General features: G+C 39.3%; 2 protein-coding genes across 3 annotated transcripts in view; one reads left to right on the top strand and one right to left on the bottom strand.

Annotated features, from left to right (window-relative positions):
• Nucleotides 1-5,465, top strand: part of INVS (inversin) — a 117,364-nt gene extending 111,899 nt beyond the window's left edge. The window contains exons 15-17 of one of the 2 annotated variants that reach the window (XM_019729227.3): nucleotides 1,458-1,687; nucleotides 2,454-2,528; nucleotides 4,359-5,465. In XM_019729227.3, the coding sequence (XP_019584786.3) occupies nucleotides 1,458-1,687; nucleotides 2,454-2,528; nucleotides 4,359-4,507 (454 nt within the window). In that variant the 3' untranslated portion in view covers nucleotides 4,508-5,465. The remainder of the gene's footprint in view (nucleotides 1-1,457; nucleotides 1,688-2,453; nucleotides 2,529-4,358) is intronic. The other variant, XM_019729229.3, reaches the window with a different exon arrangement.
• A 547-nt stretch (nucleotides 5,466-6,012) lies between these two features.
• Nucleotides 6,013-18,965, bottom strand: part of TEX10 (testis expressed 10) — a 42,199-nt gene continuing 29,246 nt past the window's right edge. The window contains 5 exon segments of the mRNA XM_019729232.3: nucleotides 6,013-6,118; nucleotides 6,121-6,229; nucleotides 7,382-7,592; nucleotides 12,266-12,447; nucleotides 14,065-14,145. Coding sequence (XP_019584791.3) covers nucleotides 6,090-6,118; nucleotides 6,121-6,229; nucleotides 7,382-7,592; nucleotides 12,266-12,447; nucleotides 14,065-14,145 — 612 coding nt within the window. The 3' untranslated portion in view covers nucleotides 6,013-6,089.

Below are 18,965 nucleotides of genomic sequence, written 5' to 3'. Positions count from 1 at the left end.
TAATTACTTGCTCTGCCCAAGCAGATTGGAAGAACCAGTCTCCAAGGGTGGCAGATTTCCTTGTGATCTTGATTCAAGCCATCCTGCTTTGCAAGTTCCCTGGCCGAATGGTGCTGGCTTTGCTCTGCAGACGATCAGCTCTGCCTGCCATACTCTCCTTGAGTGTTGCTGGAAGATGCAGCTTCCAGGTGGTCTGGTCAGGTAGGGGCCAGGAGCTATACTCAGCAGTGTCAAGCTGTAACTCACCTCCCCTGCCTGGGTGAGGTCAGACTACCCTCCAGGGCCAGCAAGGTTCTTAAGGAGCTGAATCAGGCAGACCTGCATGCTCCTGAGTTCCCTGGTCAGACTGCAGCACCGTCTTGGCTGTGAAGATGAGCAAAGCCACTGGCTGGGACTACTACTTGGATTCTGCAGGTAGGAATTCAGCCTGCAAAGGTCCCCATGCTGGTTGTTCCAAGTCCCTCCCCTCTTCTGCATCACAATCAGATTCCCAGTTGTTCAGCACCACAGATTCCCCCCACTAATCCCCAGGGTCAAGACTGGAGTGGGGGCTCCCAAAAAGCAACCCACACAACGCTAGGGGAGCTGGATGTCCTCTCTGGGCTCTTTTCTCAGTGGAGGAACTATAGGCTCAGGTAGACCTCTCAGTGGTGCTGTGCTCATGTAGCAGCTCCTCTTTCCCTTCTAATGTGGTCTGTCCTGGTCTCTGTGGTGCAGGGGGTGGTTCAGCTTCATCCCCGTAGTTAGGATTTTCTCAGTGGTACCTTGTCCAGTTGTTAGTTGTTCTTGTAAGAGAATGAAATCAGGAATGATGTATGTCACTGTCTTGGTGACATCACCTCTACTCAGCCTTTGTCAGATTCAGTCTGCGTCACAGATTTCTTTTCCAGCTTAATCAGAGGGTAAGTGCCTGTTACACAACAGGCTATGAACAAATGTTGGCTCCTTCCAGTGCAGCCCAGCCTTCCATCTTTCACCAAATATACAGTGCTTCATACACATCTCATTACTGACTTTCCTGCACAAATGCCCACACGTCTGCTCATGCCATTTCTGCCTAGAATGCCTTCTCTGACTGGTAAGCTCTTAACCATCCTTTAAAGCCCTGCACAAATATCAGCCTCGTGAAGCCGTACCAAACCACCACAAATGATCAGCCCATCCATCTCATGCCACATAGCTACTTGTTCACATACTTCTCATACTCCATTTACTTGTTTACACACTGGCCTATCCCAGTTGGGACAAGGACTTACCTGATTCTTAGTTCAGGATGTGTTTGATGGAAAGAGAATTCAACATTCAACATATTGCCACTGAAATTAGGAATTGGGAGCTTAAATGACTCTCCCAAGAGTTCAACAAATACTGTTTCTATAGCTTCTAGGAACCTTAAGGAAATGTGGTTTTCTCAATACTGTGATCATAAAGCCTCTCCCCTCCTTTGACCCCACCAGCTATCAGCTCAGGAAGCACCTGTCCTACCTTCTGCATATGAAGCAACTTGGAGCCAGAGACATGGACAGATGGAACCGAGAGTGCATGGCATTGCTCCTCCAGGTTTGGAGGAAGGAACTAGAAATAACACCCCCGAAGACCATCACAGTAAGCAGGACTGCCAAGAATCCATCCAAGAGCAGCTCGGGCACAAAGCCCACCAGGCACTCAGTGCTCAAGCAAATCTACGGTAAGTGTCCTTCTGGGCACTTGTAGTTTACAACAAGCACCCTCAGAGTGTCACGTCAGAATCTGAAATGGGATTTAATCACATTGAGCAAACCCCATTCAGGTCAGGTAGGAACTTTATTATACTTCATGGCACCCAGAGAATTCTCAGCACATTTAGTGCCTCCCTTCCAGCAATTCTGGGTCCGAGTTGGTGTGAGGAGGCATCCTGGCATCTCAACCCAGAGAGCCTTCTAGCCATGAGATTCTCTGCTGGGCCTCATAACTGAAAGCCTCACCATTGGAATCTCTTCAGGCTGCTACCTGGGTCTTCCCCTGACGTTATCAATTTGGAGAACTCCAGGCACAGGGAGACCGTGCCTGCCACACTTTGACCTTCCCTATGCTGAGAGTACAAGGTTACCTATCTGTGGGATGCTCCAAACCCAAGTACTACAGTAAGTACTTGCTTAGCAGATGAACTGCTGCAAATTAAAACATTTTCAGCTCTGGAAAAGAGCCCATCCAAATAAACTCAGCAGAGAACAAGCCTGGCTAGTTCCCCAATAGAAAAAAAGTTGAGCCAAGGCACCTTTAGAAACAGATCTGGGGCCCAGGCAGCAAAATCTCAGGACTTGACCGTGGGCCTTCATGGTATTTCCACACCATACCTAATTTATCTTGGCTGACACTTGCAGGCTCAAGCCTTCACCTCAAGGAACTCAGAACCTGGTCAGGCCACAGCTGTCATTGGTGAAAGATAGGTGATCATTGTTGGTTGGTTTCAGGTTGTTCTCAAGAAGGGAAAGTACATCATCCCGCAAGATCTTCAAAAGCCCATTCTGCACTGCGTCTCAACTCAGGTAAGGCAACCACTGCACTGGCAAAACAGATTGGGGAGACAGTGCAGGGAGGAAGGCTCCCTTTTTGTTTCATCCTCAAAGATAGAAGACATTAGAACAGAGACTGAAGGGTTTCCAATGGTCATTTGGTTTCAGGTATGCATGTTTTTCATGCCCCCTTTCATGTAATTATTACTACAGTCAACCTCTATCTCCAGAAGAGGCAAGTTACTTTTATAACCTGAAGCTATTATTGTTAACATTACCACCAGTAGAAACAGTAATTGGTAGCTGTTATGATCACCTTTACTTACTAGTTCACATAAAGGGAGGGGAAATGAAAATACTGTTATTCTTCAAAGACCGCAAGAGTTTTTGATCCATTTTGGTTCCACAGTTAAGATCTTCCACCTCTTTCCTAAGGACGGGAAGAGGCTCTTAACCACAAATTCTGGCTTTTGCTTTTTAGGACCCCATAAGGAAGACATTAATATTTAATAGCATATGCAGCTCAGGCTCAACTGCAAACTTTCACTCATACAGGAGCAGCTCAGGGAACTTTCTTTTCAGTTGCAAAACAAGAGTGTTTTACTCAGGGCCCCTTCATTCACACCAGCATTAAATATGGGTGATAAGTTCAGTGCTGTCAGCAGTTAATGCCAGGTCCAGTTTCTCATGGGTGACTATGGCAACACACTCCCCCCAGCCTCCCTGAGCTCGTCATCCTGCAGGACAGAGTGCAGCTGGGAAGGTGAACAATGACTGTCAGCATGAACTTTAACATTCATTTAGTTTTTGATGGAGGGGGAGACCTGGAGCTAGGGGGAGAGTAATTACTGCCAAACCTTTAATAAGAGTTGGGCAACTCATGTAATATAGGCAGGCTGATCGGGGAATGGTTGGTGGGGTAATTGGAAACTTTCAAAGGAATCAAGGCCCATGGTTCTAGTATGTAAAAAAACTCGTTATACTTGAGTGACTTGAAGTTTCAAAAACAGAACTGTCAGATATAACTACCAGAGAAGTAGCATTTAGACAAGTAAATATTATAAATTAATCAGCATTTTGTCAAGAAAATCCAGTACTATCAGAAATCTTTAAAAATGGTATTTAGCAACATAAAAGGTTTTTAAAGGACTCACAGTTAAAGCAAAGAATAAATTCAAAGAAATGCATAATGGTTTCTTAGGACTTCATATGAACCAACAGCTTGTTTGTGCTACACATATAATTGTGACTGGCTTACAAATGGACAAGGACTGAAGAGAATCTTTTCCTAAACCTACACTTGGGGCAACACAAGGTTTTATTAGGCCCACCCATCCCCAGTCACCACTAACCAGTGAATAAGGCAGATGGTAAGAACTGCTAACTAGTTTAGCTGAAGGCTGTGTATTTTATGCAGAAAACATGTCTGTAATTTCCATAAAATAGACATGACTTGAACATATATAGAAGTTTCTGCAATGTGAAATCAGATGCCAAATTGAACCAAAAAGAAATCATTAATTTTGGTCTTGTTCAAACCTTGGCTGGAAATGTTAATTCATTTTTTGCTTAGAGAATTCCATGGGGCCTCACGATCTTCTGATTTTCCTCACTCTTCTGTTTAGCTTTAGGAAGTTGTTTGGCACATTGCAGGTACTCAAATATTTGATGAGTGAAGATTGTTGCTCCCAATTTATCAGATGTAAGGCTGATAAATCATTCTGTCTCTACAAGAAACTGTCACTTTACTGAGCACCATGGATAGTCCAAAACTAAACCCTTATTTCCTTACCACCAATGAACTCTTCCTTACAGCATTAAAATTAATAACCTGAACATCTATCTGGTATTTGTTTTTAACAGTGAGCAACTTGCAATGTATACACCTCCTTGACTGTGGAAGATCAAAGAATTTTTCTTATAACCTGCAATCAGCTACTCAATCAAAAAACAAAACAAAGCCTCGAGTGCCTGTAGAGGAAGACCGAGTCCGGGGCAGCTCCAAGAGCTAGTGCGGAGTTCTCTTTCTCTGCTGCTTCTCTTTCACATCTCGGGGAAACTTTAATAGCCATGCCTGAAGCCTTATTAGCCTGGAAATGTGGCAACAACTGAAAGTTCAGAGTGTTTGCTTTCTGCTCTCACACAGCACTGTTCTGTAAATTCTCTTCACCCGCGCTGGAAGGTGCAGGGTAGACTATGCCCGTGGTAACTGCCTCGCTGTCTGCCTTCACCTCAGTCAGCATGGGTAGAATTTACAATTAAGTCTAAGTCTTAAGTCTAAGTCTAACTAAGAATGTGAGTACTACAGGGACTACTGGCTTAGGATTTCTGCCAGGCAGCTGGCACAGGCCTGGTTTTTTGGCTCCAGTGAAGAACCTAAATGAGATGGGAGGAAACTGTCCTACAGCAGCCACCTTCATTTTGCCACTTTTCTGGAATCTAATGCAACAACTTCATTACAGACACCACATCCTGTTAGGCCAACATTATCAGTTTTAGGCCAGAATCATGATCCAGTGTTTGCTTTGAGGGATTTCTGTAAGACCATCACAGGTGCTCTGTTCACCTCGGTTGATCCCGGAAGGCCACAGGCTGCTGCCACGTCTTTGTGAACGGCATGACTAGTATCACAGCACCAAGGAATCAGCCATTTACGCACAAAGTACCAATTCAGGCCTTAACATTCCACTTGTTTTCTGCCTGACCCGCAGAGGTCTTATCAAAATGCCATTCCTACTGACAGGGGAAACTTAACTACACATTCTAGCTCTATAAGAACACGAAATCTAGAGACTGGGGGCTTTTTTACATTTTTAAGGACAAAGCTAATGTAAGAATATAGACAGGAGGCCTAAACAGTGACACAGTAGGCTCACAAAGATTTCTAGGACTGCTTCCATTTTCTTAAGATTACTGCCACCCTTGTCCTGACAGTAAGAGATAGGAAGCAATAAAATGTTAATTACCTTTGCTTTTTACTTTGCTAATTAAATTATTACATGATTATGAAAATGTCATAGAAATAATTATGTATAGTTAATAATTTTTTAAGAACTATAATGGGTAATTAATAGAAAATCACTTTGACAGTAGTTACTTCTATCAGACAACCACCATTTAGGTACAGGAAAATCCAGAACAACGGTAGCACTGTCTTGAAATCTTGCTCCTGCATACAGGGCTCCAAAACCTCCGTAAATAACAGAACTCTACAGTGAGAAGCTCAAAGTCATGATGGATAAGGACAACCACTCCCAAACCAAACAAAAAAACTGGTTTCTGTTGCTGTCTGAGTAAACTGGAGCTGAGAACACCACAAAGAACGAGGTTTGCCTAGATGCGATCACAAAAATTTAGCTAATTTCTTAGTAAATAATATACCATATGATCACTCTGTATTATATAAATTTTCAGTTCCCATAAAATGTAAAATATACTACCCCATAGCACGTGCGAGTCCAGGAAGCCAGCCTGCATTATTTTCCTACCTTTGTACAAAAGAAGGTCCATAAACAACTTCTTTAAAAGTTCAGCTTTAATGACAAACATTTATTACATCAGTCTCTCTTCAAAATTAGATGCGAATAAACAATTTCAAACAGGAAGTGCCATGGAACCTCTTAATACACTGTGTTCAATGTGCTGGGCCCCTGCGGATGCCCAGTGATATACACGCTGAAGCAATAATGTAAGTCTGTGAGCCACTGCTCCTGAACACCTCCACTCTTCAATGTCTGCAGAGAAAAGCAAGAGTAATTTGAGAATTCTACCAAAATTGCTATGCTCCCTGAAGTGTTTTTCACATCCAAACAAGATCAGAGCCATTGCAACAGCATCTCATCTATAAATCACCACAGGAAAAGGGGACCCACTAACTGGGCATCGTCACAGGCAGTGAAAATTCCTCAAGTCCAAGTGCTACCACTTGTTTGGTTTGTTCCCTCCCGCTCAGATTAGGGACTAAAGAAATTTCATCATCACCATCCCCACACTTCAGACGTCCTCCCCTCAGGATTCTGGAGTCTCTAGATGTTTGTACTAACATCAACTGAGAATCATTCTACAGGACCAACTGACGATTTCTGTCCTCCTCTTCCTTACGGAGATGGGCTGATTCTCCAACCTTGGAATAATCCAAATTCTTGATTTTCTTCCCTTTTATTTCTGACTTACTATTACATGTACCAATTAATAACCCCCCAAATACCTCTACAAAAAACCTCCCTAACTCTCCCCAAACTGAAAACACCAAAGGAATTCTAGAGAACAGAACTGCCCCCCACCCCAAAACAGACACAGCTGAACACAGAGAACCAACCATTAGACAAAGCTGTAGCCTGCAGCTTCCTTCTTCCAACTACTTCCCACTCTCCAGGGAACTAACTGGATATTGGCCTGAAGTTTATTCCTGCTAAATAATTTCCTAATGACAGCTAACATTTGTAGAGCACTTAATAAATGTCAGCTACACTAAAAACTTTACTTGGATGATCTCATTTAATGGTCACCAAAACCCAACGAAGTTACTTTAGTCCCATTTTTACAGCTAAGAAAACAAGCCGGATAGGTTTTACAACTTGCCAAACTATCAGTTATCCAATAGTCTACTAGAATCCAGGTAGCAGTGACTCTGATGCCTGTACCTTTTCAAACGAAGCTGCCTGCCACCTTAATTCAGACTGAGTACTTTAAAGCTTCTACAGCTCATTCTGGGATCAAAGACATGCCCCGGTTCAGTGACCGGTACTAGACGGCAGAAGCCGTGGGAAATCGCCACACGGGGCTACACTGCAGGAATGGGCCTCGCACAGGATCCCTGGCCTCCCAGGAGCGCGGCGTGCCTTGCCCAGGAATCCTTTCTCGCACTGACAGCACATGCTTCTTACCGTGATATTCTTGATGATCTGCTGCACCAAGATGGCGTTGGTCAGCATGTGCGTCCTGAGGGGTGCGTGCTGCAGCAGCAGGCGCAGCAGCTGGCCCACCACCGGCAGCTCCTCGGGTGCAGCTCTGTTCACCCGCAGGCTCTGCAGCATCAATCTGAGGACTCGAGGCAGCAGAGCCAGGACCGAGACACAGACCCCCCACAGCTTGTCCCTGCAACAACACAGGCAGAAGAGAGTCAGCCAAACACACACAGGGAAAGTACCCTTTCTAGATTTCCCAAAACCGAAAATGTCCTTTTAAGAAACATGGTATTTTCTGATAAAACCCCAAAAACCAAAACTAGAAGAACTGGGTTTCATCAGAGCTCAATAAGCAAATCCAATGAAGAATTAGCCGCTCTCCCCAATTTAATGGGTTCCGGGAAGCCTAGCAACTAGCATTTTCCTGGGCTTAACAAGATGTTCTTAAAGCCCCCGTGATCTTACACAAGGCAGAATTAGCTAGAGAACAGAATGCTCTACACAAGCATACCATTCTCTGCCACTGGACATTATTCAACTGTCTGTAACACCAAGTATCAAAAGAGTAAGAATATCCCATTGGTAAAAAGGAAAGAAGAGAACTTCATGAAACTCTAAGAAGTCTATGACCTGGTTTGGGAGCCTCTTCAATGTTTCTGAACAGTGCAGATTTGCAAAGCAAGATGTGCTCACAAGGGAACAAATGGATTTCAGAAGATAGCCAGTAAGGAGAATATTACCGCACTACCAGGTCATGGAAGGCCTGAAATGGTAAACCCAAACTTCAGTAAGAATCATTCTCTTGGTATATTATACAGCAGGGATAAAAATGTTTTATGATAGAAGTGGATGTGTAGCTAGCCTAACCACATTCTAGAAGAATGTCAATTAAATGGAATGTGATACCTTTTAAAGGAAGAGGCCACTGGCTGCTGAAGGCTCTGACCTCAGTCTGTTAGTTTTTTACCAGAAATGCATAATCCTCCCAGTCCCCAAATCTTCCTAAGTGAACCTGGCCACCTCCAGATGTAGGAGCAGCCCTCTCATCATTTGACCAACCTCCCCAACTTCACAGACAGCAATTGCATCAAAGATGGACACTGAGTCCATTCTACCTCTTATCTAGGGAGACTTTATTCAGCTTGTTGATTCATGCACAGCCAGGGTAGGATAGCCATGTGCAAAGAGAAGAGAAAGCCAGCCTGTAGACACAGCTAATGAGGCAAAGGCACAGAGATAAAGACTACGCAACCTAAAAGAAAAGGAACAGAGAAAGCTACTTTGGTTCCTATTGGGTTTCAAATTCCTACTTCCACAATTCCTAGCCCTTGGGTTTTATGAGTTATTCCTGAAATGTTCCAATACATTCATTTTCTTCACTAACCACAACTATGATGAAAGGGCTTACACATACTACATCAAACCAAATATAAGTATACTAATAGGTGAGTCAAGTTTAGAATTCCACCTTCACACACAACTATAGAAAACTGTCAAGCCAAAGAGAAATACAAGAGACCTGGATACCACAAGTGATACAAGAGGAAATAGCACATGACAGCCATTTTTGGGTGTTCTGTGAGTTTTCACATATAAGAATAATTTTACTTATCCTATAAAGTGTTTATAGTACAGAACTGGAACCAATGAAGTTGAGGTTTCAGCTGAACATAAAGCAATGGTTTTAAACCACTCTAGAGAAACTGATGAAATTTTAGCATTTTGCATACAATTTCCAGGAATTCTGCTAACTCCACAAACTTCTGATATATTCTGCTCAGATAATACCAACTTCTTACCGCAAACAAAGAAAAATACAGATATTACACTTAAAACACACATACTACCGCCAAGCTCAAAAGACAGAACAGTTGAAATCTGTTGAGTGCTAGAAACTAGAACAGAACTCATATAAAGATGCTCACTGGGTACAGGACTGGATGTGGAATTTTAGGGCTGGGTTTTCAAACACTAACAGTATTGGAAGCTGAGGCTTCATGCACCAGGTGTGGGAGGCAGGGAGCTAGAACTAGGTTCCTTGTGTATAGCTGGAAGCGAGGAAAATGTCCCATGGCAGTCTCCACAGAACTCATATAGGTGTACTCAGAGAAAAGGTACCCATCCAAAACAAGTTTGCTCAACCCCATGAAAGACAATGTGTAGGGCCACACCTGCTCCCCAAAATAAGGGAGAATTCCCACACCAGAGAAAAAAGGAAAGAATATAACAAATGGACAGGAACTTTAAAGTAACACCAACAAATCAAGAACAAGCAAGAATGACTAAGAACCAAATAAAAACCCAAATTATATCAAAGAAAACAAAACAATAGCTGATGAAATAAAAACTCAATAGGAGAATTAAATAAAAGATGTTAAGACATAGAGGACAGAAAGGGAAGCTATGTTTAAAAGGGATTTTTAGAAGGATAGAACAAACAATAGGAAAGACAACAGAAATAATAAACAGTATTTACCAGACCTGAAGGAAAAAAAGCATTTGGGTCTTCAAATTAAAGGAGCACACAAAGTCTCATACCAGGACACATCCTGATTTGAAACGATAAAGAGAAAACAGTAAAACCATAGAAAAGAATAGAGTCCTAGCTACAAACCAAAAGGGCTCAGTCGAACAGCAGATTTTCCATTACTAACGAGTCAGGAAGTCAAAAGCACAGGACTTTCTTCAAAGTCCAGTAGCCACAGTTTTGAACAACTCAAATTGGTCATGCCTGATTTATTTTGCAAGCACTTGTGAAAACAAAGGCTCCCAGTCATTTGACTGGCACTTGTTACTTGTAACCTCACAAATGCCTTCTCTAAGGGGGTAGGAGTAGCCTGAAAAGTAAAGTTTAAGTACAGGTATACCCCACTTTCCGAAAGCTCACATTACACCACTTCATTGTTAGGAAAAGACCTATCTTGGTACCTGTTTTCACTAATCGAAAGATCACCAAAGAGAATTTCCACTTTTATAAAAAGGCAGAAAGCGGAATGGAGTGCAGTGTGGTTTACTACAGCTGTGGTAGAGGCGGCAGCACCCCCGGCAGCGGAGTGTCCTTCACCAGCAGCAAGTTGCCCGAGCTCTGACGATGTCTGTGAGCACCTGTGCTTTACCTCGATTTAACTTGAGCGTCCGTTATCAAGACGTGTCTTAAGGTACCAGAAAAGCCTAAGATAGCTCTTAAGGTGTTATGCTTAGTGTAAAAGTGAACATAATTAAGCGTATCGATTGTGGTTTGTGCATGTGTTGAATTTTGGGTCTGGGAACACTCAGAAATTTTTCCATTTAAGTTAACAGTAATTGCTTCTTCACTTGACACCATTTTGGAAAGTTTTCATAGGAACACTCCACTTTCCCATAATGGAGGAAACCTGTACTAAGACTCGGACAACATTTCTTTGTGACTAAGTAACGTCAGTCATCCCAAGAGATGTAAAAACATCAACCTTTTCAACACCCAGTATAAAACACTTTTAAAACTAGGCATTTAAAACAGGCGAAAAGTATCACATACACTTAATTTTGTTCTGTTCAGCCACATGAAGTCAAAACATGATGTTCCTCTACAGAAACTACAAAAGACCTTTGAAACTTCTTACCAAAGTGTTACTATAAAGCAGGGGTCCTAGACCGCAGCCAATCCAGCTCACTGCCTATATTTGTAAATAAAGTTTTACTAGAAAACAGCCACACCTATTCATTTACGTATTACTTGTTGCTTTCACACCAGGAAGGGGTTGAGAAGTTCTGACAAGAGATTTTTATAGCCTTAAAAACCTAAAATATTTACTACCTGACTCTATAGAAAAAAGTTTGCTAACCCCCGGTATAGAGAAACAAAAATGAATGAAATACATTTCTGAATCAACACAAATGCCTCTCACAATGATGAGAATCAAACCACAAAAAAAATACATACAGTATGTTTCCTTTTATATAAAATTCTTTCAATATGAAAAACAAAAACGCTACTGTTTACAAATGTGCATAAAATGTTTTAATAAAAAGGCAAGAAGTGATGATCACAGAAGTGATCTCTGGGGGTTGTAGAGAGAAACGTAACTGTGACGGTGCATGGTGGTGTCTGCTGGCAATATTCTATTTCTGCACCTGGAGGCTGGTTAGACGGATGTTCCAATTATACTTACTCTTTAAACTATACAAATGTTTTGTATAAGCATATGCACGATATATTTTTATGATTTTAAAAGTTCAAAAAAGACTAGAAAAGCAAACATCAAAATGTTAACAGGTGAATATAAGAAATATTTGTTCATCTGTTAGATTTAAAAAAAAAAAAACTTTCTGCAATGAATTTTAGCATGCGTACCTAAAAGAACATAAGCCTGAGAACACTTTTTAAAAATTAAAGTGACGTCTTCCAAACTATCCTAGAAGCTTTAGTCTGAATTTCATATAGGAGCAAAAGTACTGACTAACTGAAAACACTAGCATCTTAGAACAATATTCTTAAGTCCAAGAATTTAAAATCCCACTCTGGCAGTTCTCATGAAGGCCGAAACAAAACACAAAGGTTTGTACGAATAAACACATCCTTCTCAAGGCAGAATTTCTTTTCTTGCTAGACCTATAGCAATGTTAATAAGGGAAGCTCTTAAGAAACTAACTTTTCAAATTTGTAGCTTTAAAAGAAAATATAAAAATTCTCACAACACATAGGATTCATGAGGGAAAACAGGAAAAGCTAACTAGGTTTATGTAAACTCTGAAAGAGAATGTAGGACATTTCTAAATCTAATTCTCTTTCACTCTTATTTTTTAAATTAACTTATTGATTATTGGTGGGGGGAGTAGTACAGGTAGGAAAAAAATTAAAGTTGAAGAATACAAAACTATTACCTCTTCCTTAGATGTTCTGCTTCTCCTTTCTCTAAAGTGAGCAGAAAATACAGAAGACTGTAGCAACAAGAAGCCAAAAATGGCAGTAGAGTTTCACTTAGTACACACGTATGATCCAGGAGCTTACAGATAACACCCAAAACACAGCCAGCCGTGCTGTCAGGAATTACAGCCAACCCAACCTAGGCAGAGAAAAACGAGATTAATGACCTCTTCTCAACAGGCCCTCTTCCCCAAGATAAAATCAAACCCCACTAACTGGATTGTTAACCTACATCACCTCTACTGAAAACTAGTATATACATAAACATGTCACCTGCCATACCTTTGAGGTCCTGTTTTCCTTTCAGAATTTAATCCCTATGTTTAATGAGTTTGAAAACATGTGAACTTGAAAAGTACTATAACCGAATCCACTACTTACTTCCCCTTCATAACGAAGTCTTCTAAAATGTTCTAGATGTTATAATTCCTACTAATGGTCAGAAATACCGTTATTTAAAAGGATTACTTCATGCATCCAAAGAAAGTCTTGATACCAATAATCACACTTATATGATCTTTAGATTATTCAGACTGGAAAACTCTAATAACTGGCACCACCCCTATACAGGAGGTCATTTTGCAATTAACCTTCCCCTGCCCTTTGATTTAGCTAGTCATTAAGACATGACTAAGAAAAATACTTGCAATGGAGACAGGAAGCTATTACTAAACACTTGACTGCTTCACTGCTCCAAAACTCAGGTAAGGGACACCATGTTATCCTAATTCATCTGGACTCTACTGTATTAACTGTCATTCAGGTGGACTCTTAACTTGTAACTGTATGTATGCATGGTTTAAATCTCCTAGAAACCCCTGTTGAGTAATCATTAAAAAGCCTGCAGGCTCTGAGGTCTTAACCTTTCTATCAGGCTGTCTGAAAACAGTGGCTTAGACTGACTGGCACGTTGATCTTCTACTAGGACAATGAATATAATTAAAAGAGGGCCTATATTTCTGGAGTGGAGATGGGAGAAAAAAAAAAGGCGGGGACACAAGGGATAAGGATTAGAAGTTTGATAGGGGAGAAAAGAGTACTGGGAATTCAAAGCAGGATTCTTCCAATTCAAGGGCAATAACATTTTAAAGGAGAAAAAGAGGTGTGGATGTGCCTATAAAATTATGCAAACAAGTACTGTCCCTGGAAGATAAAATCTGGGATCCCTCCCTTGCACTATACTACATTCTTCTTATTATTATTATAAAAAGCCAAAGGTCCAAGTGTAAACATTGAAGAAGTTAAAAAACAAAAATCCAGGCATACCTAGTGTGAATTTAATACCAATGGGAAAAGGAGACACCCACTTGCCAGAAGACAAGTCAGTCTCTCATGGCTGAGCTCACTCCCTCCAGTGACCAGGCCTTGAGCCAGTTAGGTGACATCCTTATTTTAGACCCCAAATCCTCTAAGTAGAAATTACGCCCTACTATGGATGATGGATTTCCAATACACTAACACCAAGCACATGTTAAAGTATTACAAGTCAGAAGGACCTGAGGCATAATTTTAAGGTCTTTCAGTGCACAGATATAAAAAGTAAGGTCCTGGCAAAAGGGGGTTTCCTCAAGCTCAAAAATTAATTAGCAACAGCCAGGAAACACACCAAGATCTCCCAGTTCTGACCATAGCATCATGCTGAGAAAGGTTATTATTAAGCCTTGATTCTCACTCTTCTTGGCTATGGCAAACTCAGTCTTAACCAACGAATCTATATGCTTTCTTGTGTAACAGATAAAAGTGTAAGTATATTTACCAAATGCTTACTGATGGCACTCTGCAGGATGTCAAAGCTCTGGCTTCGGGCAGGGATAACCAATAAACTGTGACAAACTGTCTGTCAGGAGGAGAAAACCAGTAACCAAATCAGGACATTTTAAGTCAGAAACAAGTTCAAGAGATTTTTTTTTAGCCACCTGCTCTACATATTTACAGGAAACTTAACAAAAAATGACTCTGAAGATGCAAAAGTCAAAGGTCAAACAATTATCTCATATATGGGCTAATTTTCCAAGTAATTCACTTATACATGTACTGAGCCTGACTTAGTTCTTCTATTCGCTGCCATGTACAGGAATGAGAGATGAGAAACTCTTCTCTTTAACAGCACTCAAGTTACTTAATTTACCAAGGCAGAGACTATATTTCTATTAAGTACAACAATAAAAAGATCTAACTGATGTCAACAAAAGGCTGATTAAAGTCTTTTTTCCATTCGGTAGAAAAAATACAAAAATACTTATGATTCAGGAAATACTAACACCCTGTTCAAATTAATTATAACACTGTCTCCTATTCCCCAAAGGTAAAAGAGAATAGTTTATAGGAGAAGAACAATAATGAGGGAGGTGGGAGTCAAATACCTAATATTTTCCATTTTCTAAGTTTTCAAGAAAAAAAGAAGAGGGAAGGAAAGCATCAAGTTCTCAGAAACATCGTAACGGAACTTCAGAAGTTGACGGCATATAGTGCCAAAAATGAAATATGCAGAAAAATCTCATGGCGAGACCAAGACTGGCGGAAAGAAGAACGTCACTCTAGAAAGAGGCTAGTCAAGCTACCTTTAAGAGAACTGTCAATCAACCCTCAAAAATCAATAGTTCTATGCCTTGTTTTTCTGTAAAACCTCTCGTGGATTAATACCACTCAGTTTTCACATGGCAAATTTTCTTCTTTTATACCTGTAAGTGGCAATTTTCTTTACCTTTTATACCTGTAACAATGTAAATAACATATTTCCACTGCCATCTTCCCACTTCAAAATGAGCACAGTATTTCCATTACCAAAAGGTAAATCACGTTTGAATAGGCCCATTTAATAACAAATGACCACTGACCACATAATTCCTTTCCTCTGTCTCCTGTTCCCTTCCTGAACAATTCAGTTCTAAAGGTAGGCAAAAGCCAGGTAACCATCAGCAGTACAGTGGATGGGAGAACTATAGTGGCCCAGAGCAAGCCATCCGTGAATAAACAGAGGAAGACTGTCCCTGAGAGGTGGAGTTCAAATGGGGTGAGGAAGATACCTACGCAGGAGAGGGGTGGCACCAAAAGGAGAGTAGTTATAGACAGAGAAGTTAAAGACCTACATTCATGCAAAAACATACACATAAATATATATATACAAAGCAGCTTTGTTCATGACTGGCAAAATCTGAAAGCAACCAAGATGTCCTACAGTAGGTGAATGGATAAAAATCTGGTACATTCAGACAATGGAATTATTATTCAGTACTAAAAAGAAATGAGCTATGAAGCCACACACACACACACACACACACACACACACACACGGATGGAACCTTAAATGAATATTACTGAGTGAAAAAAATACAATCTGAAAAAGCTATATCCTAAACTATACAGCTCCAAATATGACATTCTGGAAATCGCAAAACTACAGAGACAGTAAAAAGATCACTGGGTTTGGGGAGGTGGGGTGTGAATAGGCAGAGCAGAGGATTTAAGGGCAATGAAATTACTCTCTATTATACCATAATGATGGATACATGTCATTATATATTTGTCCAAACCCACAGAAGGTACAACACCAAGAGTGAACCCTAATGTGAACTACGGACTTCGGGTGATATCAATGTATCGATGTAGATTCATTTATTGTTAACAAATGTCCCACTCTGGCAGGCAATGTTCATGGAGGCGGCTATGCATGGCTGGGGGATGAGAGGGGGAGGATATAGGAAATACCTGTTCCTTCAATTTTCCTGTGAACCTAAAGCTGCTCTAAAAATACTATTAATTAAAAAAAACTTTTTTGGTTGAATTTAAGATCAGATTAAATACTGCAGGAAAAAATTCAGTGAACTTGAAGACGGAATACTTTCTGAAACAGACAGGGGAAAAGGTTTAAAAAAAAAAAGTGTCAAAGGCCGCCAGGATAATATCAAGTGATCTAACATACACATAAATTGGAGTCCCAAAGAAGGGCTCAAAAACATTTTTTGAAGAAATAATGGCTGACATTTTTTCCCAACACAATAACTATAAATCTAATAAAATATTCAGGAAACATCAAGCTAAGGAAAAAAGCACAGAAAATAACACCACGGTATAATCAAACTGCTGATAAAAGTGATAAAAGGAAAAATCTTTAAAATATGTAGGGAAAAACAGCACGTAGAGAAAGACGGATTACATGCAGAAAAACAAAGAATGACCTCACTTATCATTACATGTTACATTACAGTAGCAAATGGTATAGTATAATATGAAGGTACACTTTGTTAAGTTAAAGAGTAAACACTTTGAAGCAAATTACTTCACTTTTAAAAACTTCAGTAACATGTAAAACTAAACAATAGTTTGGAGTTACATGCTAATATGGTGAAACTATGAAGAAGTAAGAGTATGATAAAATTTAAAACAGTGTTACTCCAAAGGGAGATGGGAAAGGCACATAGGGGTTTGAAATATAATGAAAAATGTTTCTATTTCTTTAACTGGATTTACGATTTATTATTATTCAGAGCTTATCCATTTTAAAAATATTCTTTTACAACCATTCAATATTTTATAAGGGACAGTTAACATTAACCTTAAAATCTTTCATTGGCTCTGGAACAGAAATCTCCATTTGGGAAAAATATCTCTGTCCAGAGATTCCTTTTCCCTTGTGATCTTTCCCTGTTAACTACTGTTTCCATCATTAACAGCAAAGTCCAGAGCAATGTATAGAGTGTTATTTCTATAAAAGGAGGAAAACAAAAAAATGTATGTAGTCATTTGTGAAGACACAGAAGACATCTGAAAGAATATATTTAGAAACTGGGGAGGGAAAAATGGGTGGCTGAGAAGGAATGGAAGACTTTTTACTATTCTCCTTCTGTTCTTCTGAATTATACTTTCTGAATAATACCTAGTCACAAAGTCTGATTTTAAAAAAAATCACTTCAGCCTAGGCAGATAAAACTACAACAAAACAACTAAGAAATCTCAACTCTACCAGCTAGTAACTTGTTCAAGTGAAATAATTAGAAAAGTAAGTTTTTAGACTAAGGATCTCAAAAACTGTGTGTTTCCAATACGTACTTTAACATGAAAAGGTCAACTTAAATACAGCAAAGTTTACCCAAAAGAAAATTGAAATCTTTGCTTAAGAACTTCAAAAACTAAAAATGAGACTTTCAGATTTTTCCTAATTTGTGTCTTAACATTTTAAAGACAGCAACCCTGAAGTTTAATAAATGTCCCTGCCAAATGTTCACTTCAGAAATATAACTAATCACATTTTCATATTGTGTCTTGGCTTTACACAATGATGTGCTTACGAAAAATTTAAATTTCAGAAAAAAGTTATATGAGCTGTCCAAGTTACCAAACTAGACGCTGGCAAATCTATACTTGTATTCTGGGACCCATTAATCCCCACACAATGTTTTCTCTAATACATCATGATAGTTTAAATATATTAGAAATAGCCTGTCTTTAAAACGACTCCCTTGCTACTGTTGGCAAACCCAAACTCCCCAATCTAGTATGAAAGGCCTTCAACTCAGTCTTTCTTAGCTTTCTTCATTTACCACGGATGGAATAAGATAAAATTTTAGGTTTTAAATAATTAGATTGGGTGCCCAATTCATTATTTCTTCTCACTTTTTAAAATCCATTATTTTTGAAGAACCTACATAAACACAGTACCAAGCACTAAGGTAATAGAGAGAAGATAAATGTCATTGGCATGACCTGACCTAAGTGTTGTGATCAGAGTCAGAAAAAGTCATGAAAGAAATGCATTTAATATCTACAAAAGGGACAGCCCTAAGATATAGGGCTATATAGCTTTTTGGATTCTGACTTAACATATTAAGTCGCCTAATTACAAGTCTTACAAGTCTAAGATATGGGAAGAACACGAACAGTATACAGAATACAAAATAGAATGAAAGAAGTAAATAGATCAGTTGAATAAAATCAACTGATATAACAACAAAACAGAAGTAGGTCGTAACTTGAATCTAAATACTAACCTGTTAAGACCACTGACTAAGGGGTTTAAAAAAAAAATTAGACTTTTGGCCTGGCAATTATGAGTTACAAGGAAAGAATATAGTCAGAGAATATAGAGGCCTTCCGAATCATTAAAAAGAAAATTAGCTGGCAGAGAAGATAACCTCATAATTTGCAAGAAAGATTTAAACCAAAATCATTTGGGATGACATAAATACATTCTTACTGAGCAAGTATCTTTCAATGCAGGGAAAGAAGTTGAAGAAATGAATAATAGAAATTAATTAATGTAGAAATGTTTTAGAGAATCACACCCTTAGTATTAATGTTTGTTTTTGCATATTTAATTTATGTATTTGTACCATATAAGATAATTTTGCCTATTAGGGTAAAAAATCAGCCTTAAAATTCCAATATAAAACATGTCAGTAATTAATTTAGACTACTGATTATAATTTGAATTTCACTATAAACAGTGCCTTAAGAACTAGTTTATTTCACTATAAACTTAAGGTATTAAGATTTATCATGTTTAAGTTTAAATTTATTAGATATTTAAGATTTACTTTAACATTTGTGTAGGTTTGTCAGAAAACTGAACTACTTGACAAATAGTGAATATATTAAAAGTTATTTAAAACAGTTTAAAATTTTAACTGTAAAAGAAATAAAATATAATCAAAATCCTTT

Source organism: Rhinolophus sinicus, chromosome 16 (genome assembly GCF_057876585.1).
Source record: "Rhinolophus sinicus isolate RSI-liver-muscle chromosome 16, RSI-T2T, whole genome shotgun sequence".
NCBI lineage: Eukaryota > Metazoa > Chordata > Mammalia > Chiroptera > Rhinolophidae > Rhinolophus > Rhinolophus sinicus.
Note: the sequence above shows the minus strand (reverse complement) of the source record. Positions and strands in the feature narration are given on the sequence as shown.